At 47.1% G+C, this 24818-nt stretch overlaps 1 protein-coding gene across 1 annotated transcript in view; it reads right to left on the bottom strand.

Moving 5' to 3' along the window:
• Nucleotides 1-24818, bottom strand: part of AIFM1 (apoptosis inducing factor mitochondria associated 1) — a gene marked incomplete in the record, with an annotated part of 49927 nt that overhangs the window by 2054 nt on the left and 23055 nt on the right. Inside the window, 10 exon segments of the mRNA XM_077465185.1 lie at nt 5379-5467; nt 6611-6718; nt 6803-6911; nt 7015-7091; nt 10543-10627; nt 11011-11101; nt 11900-12030; nt 21174-21298; nt 21381-21410; nt 21645-21674. Coding sequence (XP_077321311.1) covers nt 5379-5467; nt 6611-6718; nt 6803-6911; nt 7015-7091; nt 10543-10627; nt 11011-11101; nt 11900-12030; nt 21174-21298; nt 21381-21410; nt 21645-21674 — 875 coding nt within the window.

Genomic DNA, 24818 nt, shown 5'->3' with positions numbered 1-24818 from the left:
ACACTCATGCCTGGACAGGGTGTATCGGAAACAGCTTCGGGGGAAGTGTCTCATGCCTCTCTCAACCCCTCCCCTATGGCGGCCCGTGCATTAAGGGGCCCCTCTCTACTGCCACCCCCTCTACCACCAATAGATAGATTCATGAATCTATGGCCGCTGTGGGCACCCCCTATTCAGCCACCCGGACCCTTTTTGGGCGCAGGGTGCCTGAATTACAGCGGCGGGGGGTGGTTTTGAATCACCCGATTAGAGCCACAGGCTCTAATAGGCATCAAAAAAACGTGACCAGCATGGCACTCGCAGGTCACTCAGTTGTGTTAGAAGAGCGAATAAATATTTGCTTTCCTAACACTAAACCGCCTCTCCACCAATCAGGTGTTTAGATAGTTACATAGTTAGTCAGGTTGAAAAAAGACACAAGTCCATCCAGTTCAACCTTAAAAACAAATAAATAAATAATAAAAAAAAAATAATCGTACAATCCAAATACCCAATTTTATGCCCACAATTGATCCAGAGGAAGGCGAAAAAAAAACCCCCAGCAGAGCATGCTCCAATTTGCTACAGCAGGGGAAAAAAATTCCTTCCACATCCTCCAAGAGGCAATCAGATTTTCCCTGGATCAACTTTACCTGTGTTAGTAACCAGTTATATTATGTACTATCAGGAAAGTATCCAGGCAATCCACTGAGCTGGCCAGAACCACCTCTGGCGGGAGTCTATTCCACATTTTCACAGCTGACTGTGAAGAAACCTTTCCTTACTTGAAGATGAAATCTCTTTTCCTCTAGACGTAAAGAGTGTCCTCTGGGTTAACCGTACAGAGAACAACTCAACACCAAGTTCACTATATGGACCCCAAATATATTTGAACATGTTGATCATATCCCCCCTTATTCTCCTCTTCTCAAGAGTGAATAAATTTAGTTCCTATAATCTCTCCTCGTAGCTGAACTCCTCCATGCCTCTTATCAGTTTGGTTGCCCTTCCCTGCACTTTCTCCAGTTCCCCGATATCCTTTTTGAGAACTGGTGCCCAAAACTGAACTGCATATTCCAGGTGAGGTCTTACTAATGATTTGAACAGGGGCAAAATGATATCTCTCTCTCTGGAGTCCATACCTCTCTTAATACAAGAAAGGACTTTGCTCGCTTTGGAAACAGCAGCTTGGCATTGCATGTTGTTATTGAGCTTATGGTCTTCCAAAACCCCCAGATCCTTCTCCACTATGGATTCCCCCAGTTGTACTCCCCCTAGCATGTATGATGCATGCATATTCTCAGCCCCCAAGTGCATAACTTTACATTTATCAACATTAAACCTCATCTGCCACATAGTCGCCCAATTAGACAGTGTATTGAGGTCAGCTTGTAAATTGGAGACATCCTGTAAGGACGTTATTGCACCGCATAGCTTGGTGTCATCTGCAAAGACAGAAATGTTACTTTGGATCCCAGACCCAATATCATTTATAAAGACGTTAAAAAGTAAGGGTCCCAGCATCATCCCGGTACCGTTTTTTACAGCGGGCGATTGGCTTTCCAGCCATTACAACCGAAGCGGCTAAAAGTTTTTTTTTTTTTATTCATGAAAGTGTCCCAAAAAGTTGCGTTTAAAACACCGCTGTGCAAATACCGTGTGACATAAAATATTGCAACAATCGCCTTTTAATCTCTAGAGTCTCTGCTAAAAAAATATATATAATGTTTGGGGGTTCCAAGTAATTTTCTAGCAAAAAATATGGATTTTAACTTGTAAACACCAAATGCCAAAAATAGGCCTAGTCATGAAAGGGTTAAACTTCAGCTGTCAACAAGGGAGACCCACCGACAGCTCAAAGAACCTAGCCTGAAAGTATCGGTTTCAGGTAGGGTTGCACCAATACTAGTATCGGTATTGGTGCAAACAAATACACCGATACCTGAAACCGGTACTTTCAGGCTCGGTTCTTTGAGCTGTCAGCGGGTCTCCCCAGTGTTAAAGAAGTCTGGTAATTGGAGCTGTCAAAAAAAAAAAAAAAAGAAAACAGCCTGCAATGTTTATTAACAACATTGCTCAGCACTGAAATGCTAAAATAAAAAAAACATTTTCTTTTTGTATCTTTTTCTGTTTCTTCATCTGCAGATCGAAGGGATGAACTAATGCTCATCTGTTTAACTCCTTATTAACCCTTCATTTAATCAGCCTTAATTAACTCCCTTTTCTCCTTTATTAAATTATTTTCCTGCTTTTTTTTTCTTCACGTATTTTAGAAACGATAAACAATTCTTTTTTTTGTTTGCTTTGTTAGTGAATATTTTTACACATATATATTAACATATATTTACACATTTCACATTAAAAAAAGCGCAAAAAAAAAAAAAAAAAAAATTTCTTATTTTATTTGTAAATAACTTTTCAATGCTTTGTACCATTCATTACAGCTGAAGTTAAAACAAAACAGTTGCGGTTGGTATCGGCGAGTATTAAAAAAAAAAAAAAAAAAAAAAAAAGTATCGGTACTCATTAAAAAAATTTCAGGTATCGATGTATATGCATGAGTACCGATACTTGTGCAAATACTAGGTATCGACACCGATGCTAGTATCGGTACAACCCTACTTACTATGCTTCAGTGACAAATGGACACAAGAGTGATTGGTACCAATTACATAGTTAGTCAGGTTGAAAAAAGACACAAGTCCATCCAGTTCAACCACAAAAAAAAAAAAAAATATATAATAATATCATACCAGCCCATATACCCAATTCTATACCCACGGTTGATCCAGAGGAAGGCAAAAAACCCCAGCAGAGCATGATCCAATTTGCTAAAGCAGGGGAAAAAATTCCTTCCTGATCCCCCCCGAGAGGCAATCGGATTTTCCCCGGATCAACTTTACCTATAAATGTTAGTACCCAGTTATATTATGTACACTTAGGAAATAATCCAGGCCTTTCTTAAAACAATCCACTGAGCTGGCCAGAACCACCTCTGCAGGGAGTCTATTCCACATTTTCCCAGCTCTTACTGTGAAGAAACCTTTCCGTATTTGGAGATGAAATCTCTTTTCCTCTAGACATAAAGAGTGCCCCCTTGTCCTCTTTGTTGACTGTAAAGTGAATAACTCGACACCAAGTTCACTATATGGACCCCTTATATATTTGTACATGTTGATCATATCCCCCCTTAATCTCCTCTTATCAAGAGTGAATAAATTCAGTTCCTCTAATCTTTCCTCATAGCTGAGTTCCTCCATGCCTCTTATCAGTTTGGTTGCCCTTCCCTGCACTTTCTCCAGTTCCCCGATATCCTTTTTGAGAACTGGTGCCCAAAACTGAACTGCATATTCCAGATGAGGTCTTACAAATGATTTGAACAGGGGCAAAATGATATCTCTCTCTCTGGAGTCCATACCCCTCTTAATACAGGAAAGGACTTTGCTCGCTTTGGAAACTGCAGCTTGGCATTGCATGCTATTATTGAGCTTATGATCTACCAAAACCCCCAGATCCTTCTCCACTATGGATTCTCCCAGTTGTACTCCCCCTAGCATGTATGATGCATGCATATTCTTAGCCCCCAAGTGCATAACTTTACATTTATCAACATTAAACCTCATCTGCCACATAGTCGCCCAATTAGACAGAGCATTGAGGTCAGCTTGTAAATTGGAGACATCCTGTAAGGAGGTTATTCCACTGCATAGCTTGGTGTCATCTGCAAAGATGGAAATGCTACTTTTGATCCCAGACCCAATATCATTTATAAAGATATTAAAAAGTAAGGGTCCCAACACTGAACCTTGGGGTACACCACTGATAACCTTAGACCATTCAGAGTAAGAATCATTAACCACTACTCTCTGAATTCTGTCTTTTAGCCAGTTTTTTATCCATTTACAAACTGATATTTCCAAACCTGTAGACTTTACCTTACACATGCCGTGTGTGCGGAACTGTATCGAACGCTTTTGAAAAATCCAAGTATACCACGTCCACCACCACCCCTCTGTCCAAGGTTTTACTTACCTCCTCATAAAAAGAAATCATATTTGTCTGACAACTTCTGTCTTTCATGAATCCATGCTGTCTGTTGCTTAAAGTGTTTTTGTTCAGCAAGAACTCGTCTATGTGGTCTTTTATTAAACGCTCCAGTATCTTCCCAGCTATAGAAGTTAAGCTAACAGGTCTATAGTTACTTGGTAAAGACTTTGATCCCTTTTTAAATATAGGCACCACGTTCACCCTGCACCAATCCAGTGGGACTATTCCCGTCATTAATGAGTCCCTAAAAATTAAATACAATGGCTCTGAAATTACAGAGCTCAATTCTTTTAGGATCCGTGGGTGGATGCCATCAGGGCCAGGTGCTTTATCCACCTTTATTCTGTCCAAATATTTTTGGACCATATCACTTTTGAGCCATTGTGGATCATTTGGGGCTGTGTCACTATCACCCCCATTATGGACATGCGCTCCCCCATGCTCTTTTGTGTACACAGAGCTGAAGAAAGTGTTTAATAAATTAGCCTTCTCTTTGAATGTTAACCGTCACCTGATTGGCTGTAACGACAGGCGCTGTGATTGGACGACAGGCGTCCAATCATAGCAGGACAGGTGGAGAGGACAGAAGACATTGAGGAGCTGTCCCACCAAGACCGGTAAGTGCAGATGGCAGGGGGCACACTGGCGGCAATTGATGGGCACAATGGTTGCGTTTGATGGGCACAGTGAGGGTGTAATTGATGGGGATTTTTAAATAATTTTTCAGTTTGTTTGCGTTCTTGACGGTCGAAAGTTCAGCGAACTTTTGTGTGACCGTGTGTATGCAAGCCAAGCTTGAATGGAAGTCCGTCGGAAAAACCATCCAAGATTTTTCTGATGGAAAATCCGCTCGTGTGTACACGGTATTAGTGACTTTATAGGCCTACATGAATAAAATTCTTGACATGTCACAATATACAGGAATCATAGTAATAAAAAAAAAAAAAAAAAATTATATATATATATATATATAAAATAAAAATAAAAAAAAAGCACTCTTAGCATTAAAAGCTGTCTTTGAGCTTTAGTCAGTGACATTGCCTAGACCAGGATAGTGCCATCAGTGTGCTGAAGGAGGCATTTCCCCTTGCCAGGTGTTCAGACCGTACATTTATACCAAGTATAAAAAGGTGGGTGGCTACAACTTGAGCTGATCTGTGACAGATATTTGGGTACACAAGAACAGCATGGGATCTCTGAGCCAGCCTCTCAATCCAGGTTCCAGTTGTGTCAAATGCCTCGTTCCCTGCTATGGTTTCATCTGCTGGTCCCATGTCACTGCAGGGTCCACAGGACTACATACAATACAATACAATGAAAGCCCATTGGACCATTATGGGTGAAGTAATTACCTGTCGTCCGTCCTTTAGATGGATGTGAAGCTTCCCGTCTCGATAGCAGACAGACTTTACCACGGCGTCCGTTAAAACATTAACCCCCTCTAAGGAACAAAAAAAAAAAAAAAGAAAAAAAACATAGGATTATTCTTACCAATAATTCTCTTAAGAGATAGCTCCTTCCTCTTACTATTCTATAAATTACAAAAGACACCAGGCAATAATCAATACAAATCACCTAAAGCTGAGGTTTAATCTGCTTTTATTTTGCATCCCCTACTTCTTCTTCCTTAATTTATTTTCAAAATTTTATAACAGAAACAAAAGAAAAAAGCATTTTTTTTTTTTTTAACTTTAGCGGATTTTTTTTTAACCCCCAAGTGATAAAATATCACCAAAAGAAAAATCTATTTGTGGAAAAAAAAAAAGGATTAAAATGTTGTTTGGGTACAGTGTTGCATGACCGCGCAATTGTCAAAGTGTGAGAGCGCTGAAAGCTGAAAATTGGCCTGGGCAGGAAGGGGGCGAAAGTGTCCGGTATTGAAGTGGTCAAATTTTATATTTTACTTTTTTTATTTTTACATACCTTCATCAGTGTAGTAACACTGTACTAATCGGGGGTGGGGGGGGGGGGCAATTGCCCCCCAGTCCGTTCTGATGCCCCATAAAAAAAGAAGATGAAGATCATTGTAACAGCTAAGTTTTCAACCCACTCATGACAGCTGTGATTACTACCAATTTGTGATTGGCTAAAGCTAAATCACATGGTACAGGGTGCTGTGACTGGCCCAGGTACTATGTGATAAGTGTGGGCCAATCACAGCATAGGAAACACAGCTGTTAAGAATGAATTCATAACAGCTTTTGTTGACATTGTGATCATGTGATCGCATAGTGATCACATGAACTCCCGGTCGATCAAAGCGGCCGGGTACCGGCAACCGCAATCAGTTGTGTCCTGTGGACTCAGTAGTCACAGGAGCGGCGCGCATGTGCCAAGTGACGTGTGGGTACGTCAATTAGCCTGCAGCTGCCGGCCATCTGCAATACATGTACTGTGGGCGGCCGGCAACGAATTAAAGGCAAACACCCTCAACATGACAGCTGCCAGTATGGTGCACACTAGTCCACGCTTGGCCAATCACAAGAGGCATTTTGTGGGTTTTGTGAATGGCACTCGGGTAGCAAGAGGCCATTAAAATACTTTTAAAACATAGAGAAACAAGGACACATGAGCCACGATTTACCTCTCTTCACTTTCTCGGTGGTCCAATGACTTAGGTACTCTGGGAGAACTTTGCCCATATTTCCGCTCTCGGGGAACATCTGGATCACTTCCAGACCCGACTTCTGTCCTATGGGATATATATAGGTGATGGGTCACCCTCTCACTGTACACCCCATGACATCCAGACACCCCACACTGGAGATCTGCTCACCTCGATGTCCCAGAGCGCAGGCCAGCTCGCTGCCCAGAAAGCCTCCGCCAATGATTGTAATGGAGCCGATGGTGGAAGAAAGTTTCTCCAGCTCACGAAAGTCAGACACCTAAAATCGAATAAAGAGATGAAAAATTAAATTACTTTCAGCAAAAAAAAAAAAAAAAAACACACATCAAAAGCATGTTTAATTTTTGAAATTCTGAACAAACCTTTCTAAATAGTGTTGTTCTTTTTTTCACCTCCTCGCTGGCTCGTTCTATGGCTGGAAGATTACGAGGAGTGCCCCCTTAGGAAAGAAAAGAGCCTTAAAGACTATCATATCCAAATCCAAAGACATGCAGGTAGGTTAATCGGCTTCTGTCCAAAACTGGCCCTAGTATATAAACGAGGACCTTGGATTGTGGGGCTCCTTGAGGGTAGGGACCGATGTGAGTGTGCAATGTACAGGGACAATTGTAGACACTCACTCAGGTTGAACTGGATGGACTGGTGTCTTTATTCAACCTTACTAACTAGGACTATAAAAATTGTACCCGCAGCAGTTAAATCCTCCCTCATTATCCCTCTAATACTGATGATATTGCTGAGAGAAGAGAGCATGGGGAGCTGAGCTGCCGAGTTGCTGCTGGGAGCGTAAGCGGGGGGACCTGCTAAGTCACTGCTAGGGAGGGATGCAGGGTGAGCAGGGATGCTCTATCACTGCTGGTAAGGGGAAAGAAGGGTGAGCTTAACTGCTGAGAAACTGCAGGGAGGGGAGAGCTGAGCTCCAAAGTCACTGCTGGGAGGGAAAAGACTAGGGGAGCAGGGTATCCCGAGATGACCAGTCACTGCTGGGAGGGTGAGCGTAATGGGAGCTGAAATGCAGAATCAATGCAGGCAATGGTGGAGTGGAACGTCACTGCCAGAAGAGGGAGCACTGGGAGCTCAGCTGCTGTGTCAAAAGGTGGAAAAGAGTGAACAAGCAACTGAATAAGTGCTGGGAGAGGGAAATTGAGTTGCTAGGTCACTGCTTGCAGGTAGGGAGCAGGGTGAATTTAGCTGCTGAGACACTGCTGGGAGGGGGAGCAGTTTAGGCTGAGCTGCTGAGTCACTTCTAGGAGGGAGGGAGCTGGATTGGCTGAGCTGCTGCTGGGAGGGGGGGAGAGCAGGATCGGCTGAGCTGCTGCTGGGAGGGGGGGGGGAGAGCAGGATCGGCTGAGCTGCTGCTGGGAGGGGGGGGGGAGAGCAGGATCGGCTGAGCTGCTGCTGGGAGGGGGGGGGGGGAGAGCAGGATCGGCTGAGCTGCTGCTAGGAGGGGGGGAGAGCAGGATCGGCTGAGCTGCTGCTAGGAGGGGGGGAGAGCAGGATCGGCTGAGCTGCTGCTAGGAGGGGGGGAGAGCAGGATCGGCTGAGCTGCTGCTAGGAGGGGGGGGGGGGGAGAGCAGGATCGGCTGAGCTGCTGCTAGGAGGGGGGGGGGGGGGGAGAGCAGGATCGGCTGAGCTGCTGCTAGGAAGGGGGGAGAGCAGGATCGGCTGAGCTGCTGCTAGGAAGGGGGGAGAGCAGGATCGGCTGAGCTGCTGCTAGGAAGGGGGGATAGCAGGATCGGCTGAGCTGCTGCTAGGAGGGGGGGATAGCAGGATCGGCTGAGCTGCTGCTAGGAGGGGGGGATAGCAGGATCGGCTGAGCTGCTGCTAGGAGGGGGGGGGGAGCAGGATCGGCTGAGCTGCTGCTAGGAGGGGGGGGGGAGCAGGGTCGGCTGAGTTGCTGCTAGGAGGGGGGGGGGAGCAGGGTCGGCTGAGCTGCTGCTAGGAGGGGGGGGGGGAGCAGGGTCGGCTGAGCTGCTGCTAGGAGGGGGGGGGGAGCAGGATCGGCTGAGCTGCTGCTGGGAGGGGGGGGGAGAGCAGGATCGGCTGAGCTGCTGCTGGGAGGGGGGGGGGGAGAGCAGGATCGGCTGAGCTGCTGCTAGGAGGGGGGGAGAGCAGGATCGGCTGAGCTGCTGCTAGGAGGGGGGGAGAGCAGGATCGGCTGAGCTGCTGCTAGGAGGGGGGGGGGGAGAGCAGGATCGGCTGAGCTGCTGCTAGGAGGGGGGGGGGAGAGCAGGATCGGCTGAGCTGCTGCTAGGAAGGGGGGAGAGCAGGATCGGCTGAGCTGCTGCTAGGAAGGGGGGAGAGCAGGATCGGCTGAGCTGCTGCTAGGAAGGGGGGATAGCAGGATCGGCTGAGCTGCTGCTAGGAGGGGGGGATAGCAGGATCGGCTGAGCTGCTGCTAGGAGGGGGGGATAGCAGGATCGGCTGAGCTGCTGCTAGGAGGGGGGGAGCAGGATCGGCTGAGCTGCTGCTAGGAGGGGGGGGGGGAGCAGGGTCGGCTGAGCTGCTGCTAGGAGGGGGGGAGCAAGGTCGGCTGAGTTGCTGCTAGGAGGGGGGGGGGAGCAGGGTCGGCTGAGCTGCTGCTAGGAGGGGGGGGGGAGCAGGGTCGGCTGAGCTGCTGCTAGGAGGGGGGGGGGAGCAGGGTCGGCTGAGCTGCTGCTAGGAGGGGGGGGGGAGCAGGGTCGGCCGAGCTGCTGCTAGGAGGGGGGGGAGCAGGGTCAGCTGAGCTGCTGCTAGGAGGGGGGGGGGAGCAGGGTCAGCTGAGCTGCTGCTAGGAGGGGGGGGGAAGCAGGGTCAGCTGAGCTGCTGCTAGGAGGGGGGGGGGAGCAGGGTCAGCTGAGCTGCTGCTAGGAGGGGGGGGAGCAGGGTCGGCTGAGCTGCTGCTAGGAGGGGGGGGGGAGCAGGGTCGGCTGAGCTGCTGCTAGGAGGGGGGGGGGGAGCAGGGTCGGCTGAGCTGCTGCTAGGAGGGGGGGGAGCAGGGTCGGCTGAGCTGCTGCTAGGAGGGAGGGAGCAGGGTCGGCTGAGCTGCTGCTAGGAGGGAGGGAGCAGGGTCGGCTGAGCTGTTGCTAGGAGGGAGGGAGCAGGGTCGGCTGAGCTGCTGCTAGGAGGGAGGGAGCAGGGTCGGCTGAGCTGCTGCTGCTAGGAGGGAGGGAGCAGGGTCGGCTGAGCTGCTGCTAGGAGGGAGGGAGCAGGGTCGGCTGAGCTGCTGTGTTAGTGCTAGGAGGAAGGGAGGAGGATCAACAGAACTGCTGAATTACTGCTAGGAGGAAGGGAGCCGGATCGGTTGAGCTGCTGCTAGGAGGGAGGGAGCCGGATCGGTTGAGCTGCTGCTAGGAGGGAGGGAGCCGGATCGGTTGAGCTGCTGCTAGGAGGGAGGGAGCCGGATCGGTTGAGCTGCTGCTAGGAGGGAGGGAGCCGGATCGGTTGAGCTGCTGCTAGGAGGGAGGGAGCCGGATCGGTTGAGCTGCTGCTAGGAGGGAGGGAGCCGGATCGGTTGAGCTGCTGCTAGGAGGGAGGGAGCCGGATCGGTTGAGCTGCTGCTAGGAGGGAGGGAGCCGGATCGGTTGAGCTGCTGCTAGGAGGGAGGGAGCCGGATCGGTTGAGCTGCTGCTAGGAGGGAGGGAGCCGGATCGGTTGAGCTGCTGCTAGGAGGGAGGGAGCCGGATCGGTTGAGCTGCTGTGTTATTGCTGGAAAGATGATGAAGGGGAGCTAAGCTGCTGAGAGGATGGAGCAGAGCAAGGGTTATTGCATTCAAAAACATGAGCAGCAAAGTCTGTTTTGTTTGCAGATCATTTGGAAGCCTCTATCTCCAGAACAGATTATATGTACAAAAGAAATGTATGTCTATTGTTATCAATGCATTTGTTTAACAGAAAGTGTTCCGCCATACCTGTAGCAAGCAAACATTTGTCATAGGAGATATAGGTTCCATCATCCAGCTTTACCTTATTCTCTCGAACGTCCAAATGTATGACCTAAAAAAAAATAAAAAACCAACACACAACAAATATAAGATGGTATTTTGTTTTTATGAATGTCATTTGTACATTTGTACAAATACACTTGTCATTGTCTCAGTTCTCTATTAAGGGATCCTAAAGTTTGGAATGTAAAATTTACATTTCATGTACAGCTCTCCTCTGCCAGACATCTCTCCAATGTTGCTCTTCTTACTTTTCATACAATACATAGAGGGAGATTTACTAAAACTGGTGCATGCAGAACCCCTGGGAGTCCACAGACAATACTGGCGACTGGTCTTTTGTTCTCCGCTTGCCCGTTTTTTTTGGGCACAGCTTCGCGGTTACAAAAAATTAACAGTTTACATACAGTAATATAGCAAGAACACAAATCTTACCTTTTTACCGGTCAGGACTGAAACTCCTCCATGTTCGGTAGACATGAGTTCCTCAGGAGACACATAGAAGGACGGGGGCTGAAAAAAGATGCTGTGCAGAAAAGTGCAATTATTGAACTATGCTAAAAGGCTGACATCATTTAAACAAAACTAATTGTTATTTTCATTTGAAATTATATTGACTGATTTTAAGGACTTTAGACAGGTTTCAAAATCCATCAGTATTTTGATCCAGTTTCCCGTCAGGGTCCCTCCCTGCGGGGTCCCTTCCCCGCGGCAGGTTTCCCGCCGGGGGTCCCTTCCCCACGGCAGGTTTCCCGCCGGGGGTTCCGTCCCCACGGCAGATTTCCCGTCGGGATCCCTTCTCACGTCCGGTTTCCCGTCAGGATCCCTCCTTACATCCAGTTTCCCATCAAGGTCCCTGTTTATGTCAGGGTCCTCATAAAGGTGCCCCCTTATATAAAAGTCCCTCACTACATCAGGTTACCCATCAGATTCCCCCTTTACATTAGGGTCCCCATCAGAGTCCCCCCCTATACATCAGAAGCAGAAACCATAGACAGGCTATGCTGACCTTAATCCTCAATCAGCGCACATTGAGGATACACCACTGACTCTAGCTGCAGACCAAATAAAATCTTGCATTGGGCTGGGATGTAGCCTGGGGCCATAGTTTGGAGACCCTGGCTCCATATACTCAACAGGAAGTGAGAGGAGGTTTCTTCAAAGTGAGAAAAATCCCTTCCCATGAGTGTCCCCATTTGAAGACTTTTTCTATTCCAGTTCTGGTGACAACGTTAAAGGTCAGATTTGCCCTCCCATTTTGGTCACCAGGAGAAAAAAAGGTTACATTGCTCTAGCATGTTATATGCAGATGATTCCTCCCCACCTCCTTTCTTTGCCATTCCATTGTTTGAACCGTAGAGTTTCGGTAACATTAGCGTCATCGGAGAACCAAAGTTCCTTGGAGAGTGGTGGTCTCATATACGGCTGCTCTGCTTCGTCTGACACAATGAGGACCTAAAAATTATAGAAACTTTTTTTTTTAAGACAAGAGCAAAACCAAACCAAGTGTAGAGGAACAGGAGGCACCAGGTAATGTATCAATCTATGTGATCATACCCCTTAATTCTCATCAATTATTCTTTTTTAACTTAAACAATTAATTAATTTTAAATTTTTTATAATTTAATGTTATCAATTATTCATTACACATAGTATCTACACATTTCTATATTGCATTCTGTTTTTGAGACAGCAGGTGGAGCTTTAGGCACCTTTTAACCTATTTGAAGGCTCTCCTATTGCTTCTTTGACCTCAAGCTGAAATGAACAATAATAATCATCTCAGCTTGTTTCCTGTATAAAAGACACCTGTACACAGAAACAATCAGATTCCAATCTCTACACCATGGCCAAGACCAGGGATCTCCAATCTCTACACCATGGCCAAGACCAGGGATCTCCAAACTACGGCTCTCCAGCTGTTGCGGAACTACACGTCCCATGAGGCATTGTAAAACTCTGACCTTCACAGACATGACTAGGCATGATGGGAATTGTAGTTCCTGAACAACTGGAGGGCCATAGTTTGGAGATCCCTGATCCAAGACCAGTGAGCTGTCCAAGGATGTCAAGGACAAGATTGTAGACCTACACAAAGCTGGAACAAGGCCCCAACTGTTGTCACCCTCTCACCAAGCTGCTTGCAGGTGATCTTGTAGCCCATTCCAGCCCTGTGTAAGGTCTACAATCTTGTCCCTGACATCCTTTGACAGCTCTTTGGTCTTGGCAGTGGTGGAGAGATTGGAATTGAACTGCTTGCTTTCTGTAGACAGGTGTCTTTTATACAGAAACCAAGCTGAGATTAGGAGCACTTCCTTTGAGTGTTCCTAATCATAGCTTGTTACCTGTGTAGAAGACACATGGGAGCTAGAAATCTCACTCCACTAAATCATCCAAGTGGTTGACTCAGGGGGAGGGGGGGTATTAACTACTTAAAAGGACCAAGACAATTTTTGACACTTGTTGTTTACAAGTTAAAATCTGTATTTTTTTGCTAGAAAATGACTTAGAACCCCCAAACACTAAAAATATATTTTTAGCAAAAACTCTGGAGAATTGCGGTCGTCGCAATATTTTATGTCACACGGTATTTGCACAGCGGTTTTTCAAACGCAATCATTTTTGAAAAAAAAAAAATACTTCATTGAATTAAAAAAAAGGAGGAGACATTAAAGTTATCCCAAATTTGTTTTGTATATTGTGAAAGATGATGTTATGCTGAGTAAATAGATCCCGAACAAGTTAAGGTATAAAATTGCGCACGCTCGTGGAATGGCAACAAACTACGGTTCTTAAAATTCTCCATAGGCGACGCATTACATTTTTTCTTTTTTTGCAAATTTGTGTTTATTAACAGTTTTCAACACATGTAATACAAAACATACAAAACATATGCCCCACATCCCTCCCTCCCCCCCCCCCCCACCAAAAACCTCTCCCGTGCAGCCTCCAATAACACCAAATCACATATCATGTACACCAGCTGTACCCCTCAGAAAGCTTACTACCCATCAGTAATGGTGTTCCTGACCCCCGGAGAAAAGTAAGGAGCCAATAAGACTTAGAGCAGCACCCTGCCCCCTAAACCAGCCAGTTGGTTGGGGGTCGCCCCCCCCCCCCCCCCCCCACCTAGGAATTTAATTCAAAGTGTCCTTGTTATCCAACCAGCCCTGCCACACTTTCTCAAATTTATTGGGGCATCCCCTACTTAGATATGTAGCCTTATAGAATGGTAGTGCTTTATTTATCAAGCTTTTCCAATATGATACCGTAGGCGGTTCGGGTTTTTTCCAACATAACAGAATAGCTTTGCGTGCATAAAATAAGGACAAGGAACTCATAGTTCTCTGTGCCCTACGAGGCGCTAACTCCTCCCTCCACCAGCCCCAGCAGACATGCCGCAACTGTAAGAGGAATCGGTACCGAGAGTACTGTTTGTATGGTGTGTGTCACTCCCTTCCAAAAGTCCCCGATCTGCTGGCACTGCCAGAATATATGGTCAAAGTCAGCGCGATCAGCTGTACAACGCCAGCATCCCGCCGATCCCGTACCATACATCCTAGCTAGTCTTACAGGGGTATAATACACCCTGTGGAGAATTTTGAATTGAATAAGTCTGTCTCTGACTGATACCAGGGTTTGAAATGGGTGATCCCACATGTCGTCCCAGTCCTCCCCCCCGAAGTCTGTCACTAGGGCGCTCCAAGTGTCCCTACATTTTTTCACTGGTTTTGGCCTGTCTACGAACAGCTCTTTATAGACTGCAGACAGGGGCTTCAGCAAGTCCTCCATCCCTAGCAACCTCTCTAGTGGAGACACTCCCAGCTCCAGCACCTCAGAACCGAACTGCGAGAGAAAGGCATGCCACCACTGGAGGTATCGAAAAAGGTACCAATTTGGAAGGTTATATTTAACTTTCAGTTGCTCAAACATAAGTAGCTTGCCCCCCCCCCCCCCACTACATGTTTCAGTTGTTTAATGCCAACCCTGGCCCAGATCACTGGGTCAGGGATCGCACCAAAATGTGTCAGTCTAGGATTAAACCAAAGAGGGGTGTCTGGTGACCAACTCTCCACTGTGTGCTTCAAGACCTGTGCCTTTTCCCAAGCTCTCACCGTTACTCGCATTGAAGCCGTCAGAGACTGTGAAGCCCGTGGGCCCCTGTATACCAAGTAGGATAGACCTTTGTACGATCCCAGAAGGGCTGCCTCTAGAACCGTTGCTGAGTCCCCATCATCCCTTGCTAACCAGCGCCTGGCGACCACCATCTGCCCAGCTATGAAATACTTAAAGAGATCCGGCAGTGCCAGGCCGCCTTGACCCCAGGGCTCCTGCAAAATGCGGAGACTTATTCTGGGATGTGCAGCGGCCCACAAAAAGGAACTGAACATGCTGTTAACTCTCCGAAAAAAAGAGCACGGGATCCACATTGGCGAATTTCGTAAAAAAATAAATAAATAAAAATAAATAAATAAATAAAAAAAAAAAAAAATCGGCAAAACTTTCATTTTCAGCAAGTTAACTCTGCCAATTAGGGATAGGGGTAGATGTTTCCATGCGTCCAGTTGTACCTTAACTCTGGTCAGCAAGGGAAGGAGATTAAGAGACAAATAATCCCCCACCCTAGGCAACACTCTCACACCCAGATACTTAAATTCCTGTACCCACGCAATGGGAACTCTGGTGGTCGCCAGAGCGCGGGCCTCCGTGTCAATAACCATCGCACTGGACTTCTCCCAATTAACTTGTAGCCCGGAGAACTCGGCAAATCTGCCAAGCACACCGAGCACTGCTTCCAAAGATGGCCCTGCGTCTCTCAAAAAAAGAAGCATGTCATCCGCATATAATGCTATGCATTCCCTGATACCCCCCATCTCCAATGCTGCAACCTTAGGTGATTTCCGGAGGGCTATAGCCAAGGGCTCTATCGCTAGTGCAAATAAGGATGGAGATAACGGGCATCCCTGACGCGTGCCCCTGCCCACTTTAAATTGGGAAGAGATCGAGGTGCCTATTTTTATAACCGTCTGGGGGTTACTGTATAGCAAGGATATCCACGTCACGAAAACCTCTCCGAAGCCCATGTGCCGCAGGACTGCGAGCATATACTGCCAGTCTACCAAATCAAATGCCTTGGCCATGTCAAGTGATACCACCACTCTAGTTCCCACCCTGTCATGTTCTATCTGTAGATGAGCAAACAACCTACGTAAATTGGTGTCCGTAGATTTTTGTGGGATAAAGCCCGTCTGATCTATGTCCACCAATGAGGTAATAACTTGGGACAGTCTAGTAGCCAACACTTTTGTTAGGATTTTAAGATCTTGATTCAGTAGTGCTATTGGCCTATACGATGAACACGACAGGGGGTCCTTGCCTGGCTTTGGCAGCAAGATCACCTGCGATTCCAATAGTGAGTCTGGGAGGCACTTGTGTTCTAGACAGTAACTATACAGAGTCCTTAATCTAGGCACCAGATCCTCCAGATGTAGCCTATACCATTCAACGCATAAACCGTCAGGCCCGGGAGATTTACGAGGAGGGAAGGACCGGATGGCTCTCTCTATTTTTTTGTCAGTTATGTCTGCTTCCAAAAAGTCCCAGTCCGTCGCAGACAGCACAGGGACTTCCAAAGACGCCAGTAACCTATCCAAATCTAGGGGATTATAAGTCGGAATGGGAGCATACAATGTCTTGTAATACTCCACAAAAGTTGTCAAGAATAGCCGTTGGGTCCGTAAGAACGTCCCCCTGATCATTTTTAATGCAGGGTATGTTGGTCTGTACACTCTGCTCTGCCACCAACATAGCCAGCAACTTACCATTCTTATCCCCCTGCTCAAAAAGGGATTCAGCCAGCTTTGTTCTGGATGTGTGAGTTAAATCAGTATAATGTAGTGCTAGTACCTGTCGCGCTTCCAGCAATTCCCTATATGTGACATCAGACTGGTTGTTTGCATGTGCTAAAGCACACAGCCTCTCCTTATCCTGCAATTCCTGTTCTTTCTTATTATGAGACCTGCGGGCCTGTTTGATGGCCGAAATATAATGACCCCGCATACAGGCCTTGAATGCGTCCCATACTATGGTAGGGTCGGCGGACCCCACATTATCTTCCCAATAATTGTTAAAATGTGGTGCAACCTGAGAGAACACCTCTTCCACCTCCAACCACCCTGGGTTCAACCTCCACCCCCCCCCCTAGAAACCGAGGTGTGACCGATATGTACCAGCAAAGGCGTATGATCTGAAATACCACCTGCCAAATACTTAGCCCCAGCCACTATCTGTAACATTGATGCATTGGCAAACGCCAAGTCTATCCTCGAGGAGGACCTGTGCGTTTTGGATAGGTGTGAGTAGCCTCTAGTGGTGGGGTTCTTCCAACGCCACAATTCCATCAGGGAAGCCGCAGCCGCCCAGGCAGAGAGGTCAGCCGAAGCCACCCTAGATGCGTTGGAGGAATCCAGAGTGGTGGAGAGTATGGCATTAAAGTCCCCGGCTATAAGGAGAGGAAGGTGCATGTAAGGTGCCAATTTACTCAACAGGTCATATAAGATCTGAATCTGGAAGGGAGGTGGAACATAAACATTAACTAAAACCATCTTGCATGTGTATATATCGGCAACTATAACCAAAAACCTACCTCCCGGATCCGAGATCACATGGTGTATGGTGCAGGGTACCGCCTTACTGATTAGAATCGATACCCCCCTGGAGTAGGTGGAGTATGTTGCATGTATCACCCTCTGAATCCAGGCTCTGCGTAAGGCCAGCACTCTGCTCCCATCCAGATGCGTCTCCTGCAAGAACACCACATGGGGACTGATCGGTTTTAGAAATTGGAACATTAAAGCTCTACGGAATCTGTCATTTAGGCCTCGGACATTCCAGGAGAGCACATTAAACATTGATCCCGCAGCCGACTAGGATAAAGCATGGAGTACTTCAGATCCCTTTCCCGGAGCCGTCTTCTGATGTCTGTAAAGGTCTTGCATCGTCTCTGCAGGTCAGCCGAGAAAACAGGGTAAAGATGCACCGCCATATTCTCGAAGGGCAGGGTCTGGTGTTTGCGAGCCTCCCGCAGGATACGGTCCCGGTCCCTATAATTCAGGAACCATACAAGGAAAGGCCTAGGAGGAGCCCCGGGAGGACCCCGGCTAGTTGGGACCCTGTGAGCCCTTTCCACCGCATAGGTTGGTGGAACCTCAGTCAAGTGAAGGAGTGTCTTAAAGAAGCCCTCCACAAATTCAGCCGGTTGCTCCCCCTCCGCCCCCTCTGGAAGGCCCAGGACCCTGACATTGTTCCTCCTTAGGCGATTTTCTGCGTCATCTGATTTAGCCACCAGATTTTGAACAGTACGTTGTAGATTGTGGATGGCTTCATCATGGCGGTGAGTAACGTCCTCTGCCGCTGAGATGCGCGATTTGGTTTCAGAAAGTCTGCCCCTAAACTTGTCCAAGTCTGCTCTTATGAGATTGCATTCCTCCGCCAGATGGTCTATGCGGACCACCAATGAAGTTCTGCTTTGCTCAATTGCCGCTAGGATAACAGCAGTATCATTCGCTGGAGGGTTTGCCAGCACGGGCGGAGCCATCGCCTGCGGCGCCGCCTGCTCCATGTCCGCCATCAGCGCCTTAAGTTGATTAAAAAAGTCACTTGGACACTGCACAGGCTGCGGCGAAGCCTTCTTAGCGGCAGACTTGCCTTTGGAGGGCATGAGGGGTTATACAAGCAGGCCAAGCTTGTGCAAGGTGGGAAGTGGGCAGGGAAGTGTACCCCTTTAAAAGTTTCCAGCCACAGGATGACAAAACAATCAGCAGGGATGACTGAGGGCACAGCTCTAATGTTTCCCTGGTGGCAAACTGCTACTGAAGGACTAGAAAGGGAGCAAACACAGTCCGGTAGTATGTAGAGTGAGCAAGGTATTCCCCTTTAAAAAAGTGTCCAGCCACAGGATGACAAAGTAATCAGCAAGGATGACTGAGGGCTCAGCACTAATAGATCCCTGGTGGCAAAATGCTACTGGAGGGCTTGAAAGAGAGCAGACACAGACCGGCATTATGTGGAGTGAGCAGGGTATTCCCCTTTAAAAGTGTCCAGCCATATACACACAGGGGGAGCAAGCAGGGATGGTAAAATAGACTGTGGCCAAGCTCAACCGCACTCCCCACGGCCACCAGGCCTCAAAGATGGTGGCTGGTCACAACAATCCAGCTAGGCCGCAACCAAACGGGCCCGCAGAGTACCCCCAATCTCCGGAATAACAGGCCTGGCCGGTCACTGGGATGTCCTGGGGTGAGGAGGGAAGCCTTTCAGCGTCTCTGGGTCCTTCAGCAGAGAGGATTGCACAGGATTGTAATCAGGATTCCTGGAGCTCTAAAAGCACACGTCCTCCCTGTATCACATCCGGACACGCCACATTTTTTCTTTAACGGTTACCAGTTTAGAGTTACAGAGGAGTTCTTTTGATAGAATTATTGCTCTCGCTCTGACAATCGTGGAGATACCTCACATGTGTGGTTTGAACACCGCTTACATTTGCGGGTGCCACTTACGTATGTGTTTCCCCGTAGATAGAGGCCCTGTACATTATTTTATTATTTATTTTCATTTTTTTTACACCATGGAGTTTACCTCTTTGGATGATGTATTAGGGGAATGTGGTTGGCCACAGTTGATTGGGCGAGGATAGGGGAGAACAGAACTCCCCTATCATTGCTGCAGGTGACACTCAGGGGGATCGACTCTTGCATATGACAGATTCGGTCCATTATCCTGTCCTATTTAAAGTCTTTGATGTGAAACAAACATGCAGAACAGTTAAAGCTGAACTCCGGGGAAGAAACATTTTTTTTTACACTTGCAGTCCCCCCTCCCCACTGCAAGGATCTTCTGTTTGTTTTGCCTTGAGGATGATGAATAAGGTGATATACTTACCTTATTTCTCACACATCAGCAGCCAGCGCTCTCCTCCGTCCAACACTGCAGAAAGTGAGCAAGCCCTTGGCATCCTCCTGTAAAAAACAGGACCTTTGGTCCTGCATTGCTCCGGATGATGTCACACACCAAGGCTCCCCCTACACGTTTTGTCCTCATAAGACGTTGTCATGGGCGTTTTATTGTATAGGATGACGTCACACGCCAAAGCTGAACCCAACACGTTTTGTCATAAGATGTCATCATGGGCCTTTTATTGTACAGGATGTCACACCCCAAGGTTCCACCCTACACGTTTTGGCCTCATAAGACGTCATCATGGGCGTTTTATTGTACAGGATGAGGTCACACACCAAGGCTCCACCCTACGCATTTTGTCATCATAAGAGGTCATCTGGGGCGTTTTATTGCACAGGATGTCAGAGCAGCTGGAAACTGAAGGAAAGTGGTTGGAGGGGGAAATGCATGAAAAGGAGGCTGAAGCAAGAAAGTTTATCACTTCATCAAGTCGTGGGCTAGGAGTAGGCAAACTTCAGCCCTCCAGCTGTTGTGAAACTATAGATCCCATGATGCCTCTTGGGGGGGGAGGGGTCATACTTTTAGCTGTCAGTCTTGCAATGCCTCATGGGACTTGAAGTTCTGCAATACCTGGAGGCCTGTAGTTTGGTTACTCCTGTCCTATGTAAAAATAAATAAGCAGTTAATGCTTGCATTGAGGAGGATCCACCACAGTGGTAGAGGTTTTGCTTACAGGGCCACTTCCCACCAGAATGCGATGCTGGAAAGACGTGTTCTGTACGCGATCCCTGCACCACTTTTTTTGCCTTGGGGATGACGAATAAGGTAATATACTTACCCAATTACCTCACACCCCAGCAGCCGGCACTCTCCTCCTCTGTCCAACACTATAGAACATGAGCAAGCCCTTGGCATCCTCCTGTGGTGCTGGAAAGACGCATTCTGTGTGCGTACTGCCTTCACGATCTACTGCGTGTGCCAATACATTAAAGCGGAGTCCCATCCAAACATGGAACTTCCACTTAGCCATATCCTCACCCCCCCCTCCAGTGTCACATTTGACACCTTTCAGGGAGAAGAGGGAGCAGATAGCTGTCTAATCCAGGTGTTTGCTCCCACTTCCGGCAAAAGATCGCCGTAGAATCCACGGCGAACTACGCCATGTCCGACCCCTCCTCCCGCTGTCGTCTGGGAGACACACAAGTCCCAGAAGACAGCAGGGACCAGTCATAACGCACAGTGCTACTGTCAGGGCTGGGCTCAGCCCTTCCTTCTCTGAGCTGGTCGCTCAGCTGTTGGCTAATTGCCAGCTCCTATCTCTCCACAGTTACTCAGCTGTTGATGATATCCTGCTAGTCAGTCCTGCCTACTTAAGCCGTTCAGTCCAGAGGTTCCAAGGTATGCCATCACTGGCCTAGGGTGTCAAAAATCCTTACACCAGCCCTGACTATGAACAAAAATAGAGAAGAGGCCACATCTGCATACTTAAAAAAAAAATTATATATATATATATATATATATATATATATATATATATATATATATATATATATATATATATATATATATATATATATATATATATATATATATATATATATATATATATATATATATATATATAATCGCAGGTAAGTCACCTTTGCTCCTGGATCCCGGGCGCGTATTGATCGAGCTGCAGCAAACGACGCGGTCCCTCCTCCAATCAGAAGAAAGGGCACATGGGACGGCAATGCTTGCGGTGCATCTTTCGCTACTGAGGCTTCTAAAACAAAGAGAACATAGACAATTGTGAATGTAACATGACACAAAAAATAAAATAAATGTACAACGCTCCAGTCTCCTACCTTGTTTATCTACATCGGCTTTGGTGGGTTCTGTAAAAGACATAAAATAACAATAATGAATTACTCCAGATTTCTTCACACAATACTTTATATTCCATGCCGATTCCTCCATGTCAGTGATGGTGAACCTTGGCAGCCCCAGATGTTTTGGAACTACATTTTCCATGATGCTCAACTACACTGCAGAGTGCATGAGCATCAAGGGAAATTTTGTTTCAAAACATCTGGGGTGCCAAGGTTCATCACTGCTCTATGGTAACTTACCTGTACTACTAACTGTACTTTCACTTTTCTCTACAAGAAAAAAAAAGAAATGACAAACAAATCAGTAAAACAATAAACCCAGATTGGGGTGTAAGGGCAGCTGACAAGGCAGTACAGCCAGCCCTCTTGTCCCGGGCCCAGACCCCCATTGGTTCAAAGGGGAGGGGGCCATCCACCTGCTAAGCAGAAGGTCTGGCTGTACTGTCTTTTTGCAGACATCAATACTCTTCTGCCTCCCCCTGCAGGGCTGTCAGCCTCCCTCCCCCCCCCGACTGCACTGCAGGGGGGATTGGTTCCAGTACGTGCGCCCCCTTCCATCTGCTGTGACACCCCCCCCCCCCCCCCGAGCTTCCGGCTTAACTCCACCCTTCTCATGCTGGCTGTGGGTAGACAGGGGGATGTTTCACAATGGAGAGTGGGGTAAGGGGTCTGTAAATGTCATTTACTGGCCCCTTCCATTCCTAAATGAACACAGTGAGTAATTGTGGGGCCTTTCCTTGTAGCTTTTTAATACCCTTTTCTGACACTTTTTAAATTGTTTTTTTTTTTCTTTTCTTTCCTTCCTTCAGCCTACTAATTAGGGGGGGGGGGGGGTTATTGGGCACAGGTGCTTGAGGTCTATATAAGTTTGTGTAGAACTCATGTGAAATTGCCAAACTGCTGGTTGTAAGCTGAACAGTGGAGCCTTGAGTGGAGTGTGAATAAGTATTGCTTTTTGACTGCTGGGTTGCATTTTTAGGTTCCTTTGGGGCTTTTCCTTGTAGCTTTTTAATACCCTTTTCTGATACTTTTTAAATAGTTTTCAGCCTACTAATTAAGGGGAGTGGTTAATTGGGCACAGGTGCTTGAGGTCTATATAACTTTGTGTAGAACTCATTGTGAGCCTGCTTATCTTGAGTGGGAACTCTAAGTGGAACTGGTCCAAGTGGCGAGTTAAAAACCAGAGTTTATAACAGGAGGTTAGAACAGGGGTCATAGTACCTGTGTAGTGTGAGTACCTGAGAGAGTGTGTGTGTGTGTGTGTGTGTGTGTGTATGTGTATAGTTAGTACTTGTGTATTGTGGGTGCACGCTGGTGTGAGTACCTGTGTAATGTCTCCTTGAGTATTAGTGTCAGGAAGCTAGTTGTTAGGTAATTTGGACTGGGTATAATCTCAGCAACTGTCAGCACTGAGAGGACCCTCCACCCTAAATGAGAGCCAGGAACGTACACGGCAGGTGCCAGCACAGAGGTGGGCGGAGACAAAGAGGTGCAGGCACTAGCAGAGAGTAGATGGGTGACAGTCAGGAAGGGTAGAGGGGCAAGTGCCAGGGAGGCCGATCCAGGGCTGGAGCGTCCCAATAAGTACGCTCCATTGAGTGACATTGGTGATCCCAGTCAGGGACCAGCACTGCTGGAGCTTGGGGATTCTCCTAGCTGCCAGGAGAACTCCTCCATTGAGAGTGGGGGGGAGCGAAGGGAAAGGAAAGACAGATTCTGGTGGTAGGGGACTCAATTCTTAGGAGGACAGAGAGGCCAATCTGTAACAACAACCTGAAGTGCCGAACTGTATGTTATCTGCCAGGCGCCCGGGTTGGGCACATCACGGATCTGGTGGACAGATTACTGGGAGGGGCTGGGGAAGACCCAGCTGTCATGGTGCACGTTGGCACCAATGACAAAGTCAGAGGCAGATGGAGTGTCCTAAAGAATGATTTTAGGGACTTGGGAGCTAAATTGAGGAAAAGGACCTCCAAGGTAGTATTATCAGGAATACTACCAGTACATCGCGCCACACCAGAAAGGAAGAGGGAGATTAGGGAAGTAAACAAGTGGCTCAAAAGCTGGTGTAGTAAGGAGGGGTTTAGGTTCCTGGAGGACTGGGACGACTTCTCAGTTGATAACCGGTACTATAGAAGGGACAGACTGCACCTAAATGAGGAGGGCGCAGATCAGCTGGGATTAAGGATGGCCAAAAAGTTAGAGGGGTTTTTAAACTAGGCGATGGGGGGGGGGGGGAGGGTTCAGAGATAATCAGCGTGGAGCATATTCCAGAGGGTAATATTAGGGGCATTAGTGGTAGGGTAACCAAAGCACATAAACCTAGGGTAAATATAGTAGTATAGTAGCAAGTCCTAGTTGTAATCTTGGAACACCCAAGAGGATAGTATGTGACCGGTCAAAATATACAGTGGGGATCGAAAGTTTGGGCACCCCAGGTAAAAATGTGTATTAATATGCATAACGAAGCCAAGGAAAGATGGAAAAATCTCCAAAAGGCATCAAATTACAGATTAGACATTCTTATAATATGTCAAAAAAAGTTAGATTTTATTTCCATTCATTTACACTTTCAAAATTACAGAAAACAAAAAAATGGCATCTGCAAAAGTTTGGGCACCTTGCAGAGTTAATATCTTGTACTGCCCCCTTTGGCAAGTATCACAGCTTGTAAACGCTTTTTGTAGCCAGCCAAGAGTCTTTCAATTCTTGTTTGAGGTATCTTTGCCCATTCTTCCTTACAAAAGTGTTCCAGTTCTTTGAGATTTCTGGGCTGTCTGTCACGCACTGCTCTTTTAAGGTCTATCCTTAGATTTTCAATAATGTTGAGGTCAGGAGATTGCGAAGGCCATGGCAAAACCTTCAGTTTACGCCTCTTGATGTAATCCCCCGTGGATTTTGAGGTGTGTTTAGGATCATTATCCATTTGTAGAAGCCATCCTCTCTTTAACTTCAGCTTTTTCACAGATGGCATCAAGTTACCATCCAAAATTTGCTGAAATTTTATTGAATCCATTTTTCCTTCTACTCGTGAAATGTTCCCTGTGCCACTGGCTGCAATACAACCCCAAAGCATGATTGATCCACCCCCATGCTTAACAGTTGGACAGAGGTTCTTTTAATTAAATGCTGTGCCCTTTCTTCTCCAAACGTACCTTTTGCTCATTCCGGCCAAAAAGTTATATTTTAACCTCATCGGTTCACAGAACTTGTTTCCAAAATGCCTCAGGCTTGTCTATATGTTCATTTGCAAAGTTCAAACACAGATTTTTGTGGTGAGGACGTAGAAGAGGTTTTCTTCTGAGGACTCTTCCATGAAGACCATATTTGTACAAGTATCTCTTTATAGTGGAATAGTGTACCACAACTCCAGTGTCTGCCAGATCTTTCTGGAGGGATCGTGCAGTCAAACGT

The sequence above is a fragment of the Lithobates pipiens genome, unplaced genomic scaffold, assembly GCF_037356315.1.
Source record: "Lithobates pipiens isolate NorthernLeopardFrog02 unplaced genomic scaffold, aLitPip1_a1.2 Scaffold_1, whole genome shotgun sequence".
Lineage (NCBI taxonomy): Eukaryota > Metazoa > Chordata > Amphibia > Anura > Ranidae > Lithobates > Lithobates pipiens.
The sequence above is the reverse complement of the archived record's forward strand: the minus strand, read 5'-3'. Positions and strand labels throughout refer to the sequence as shown.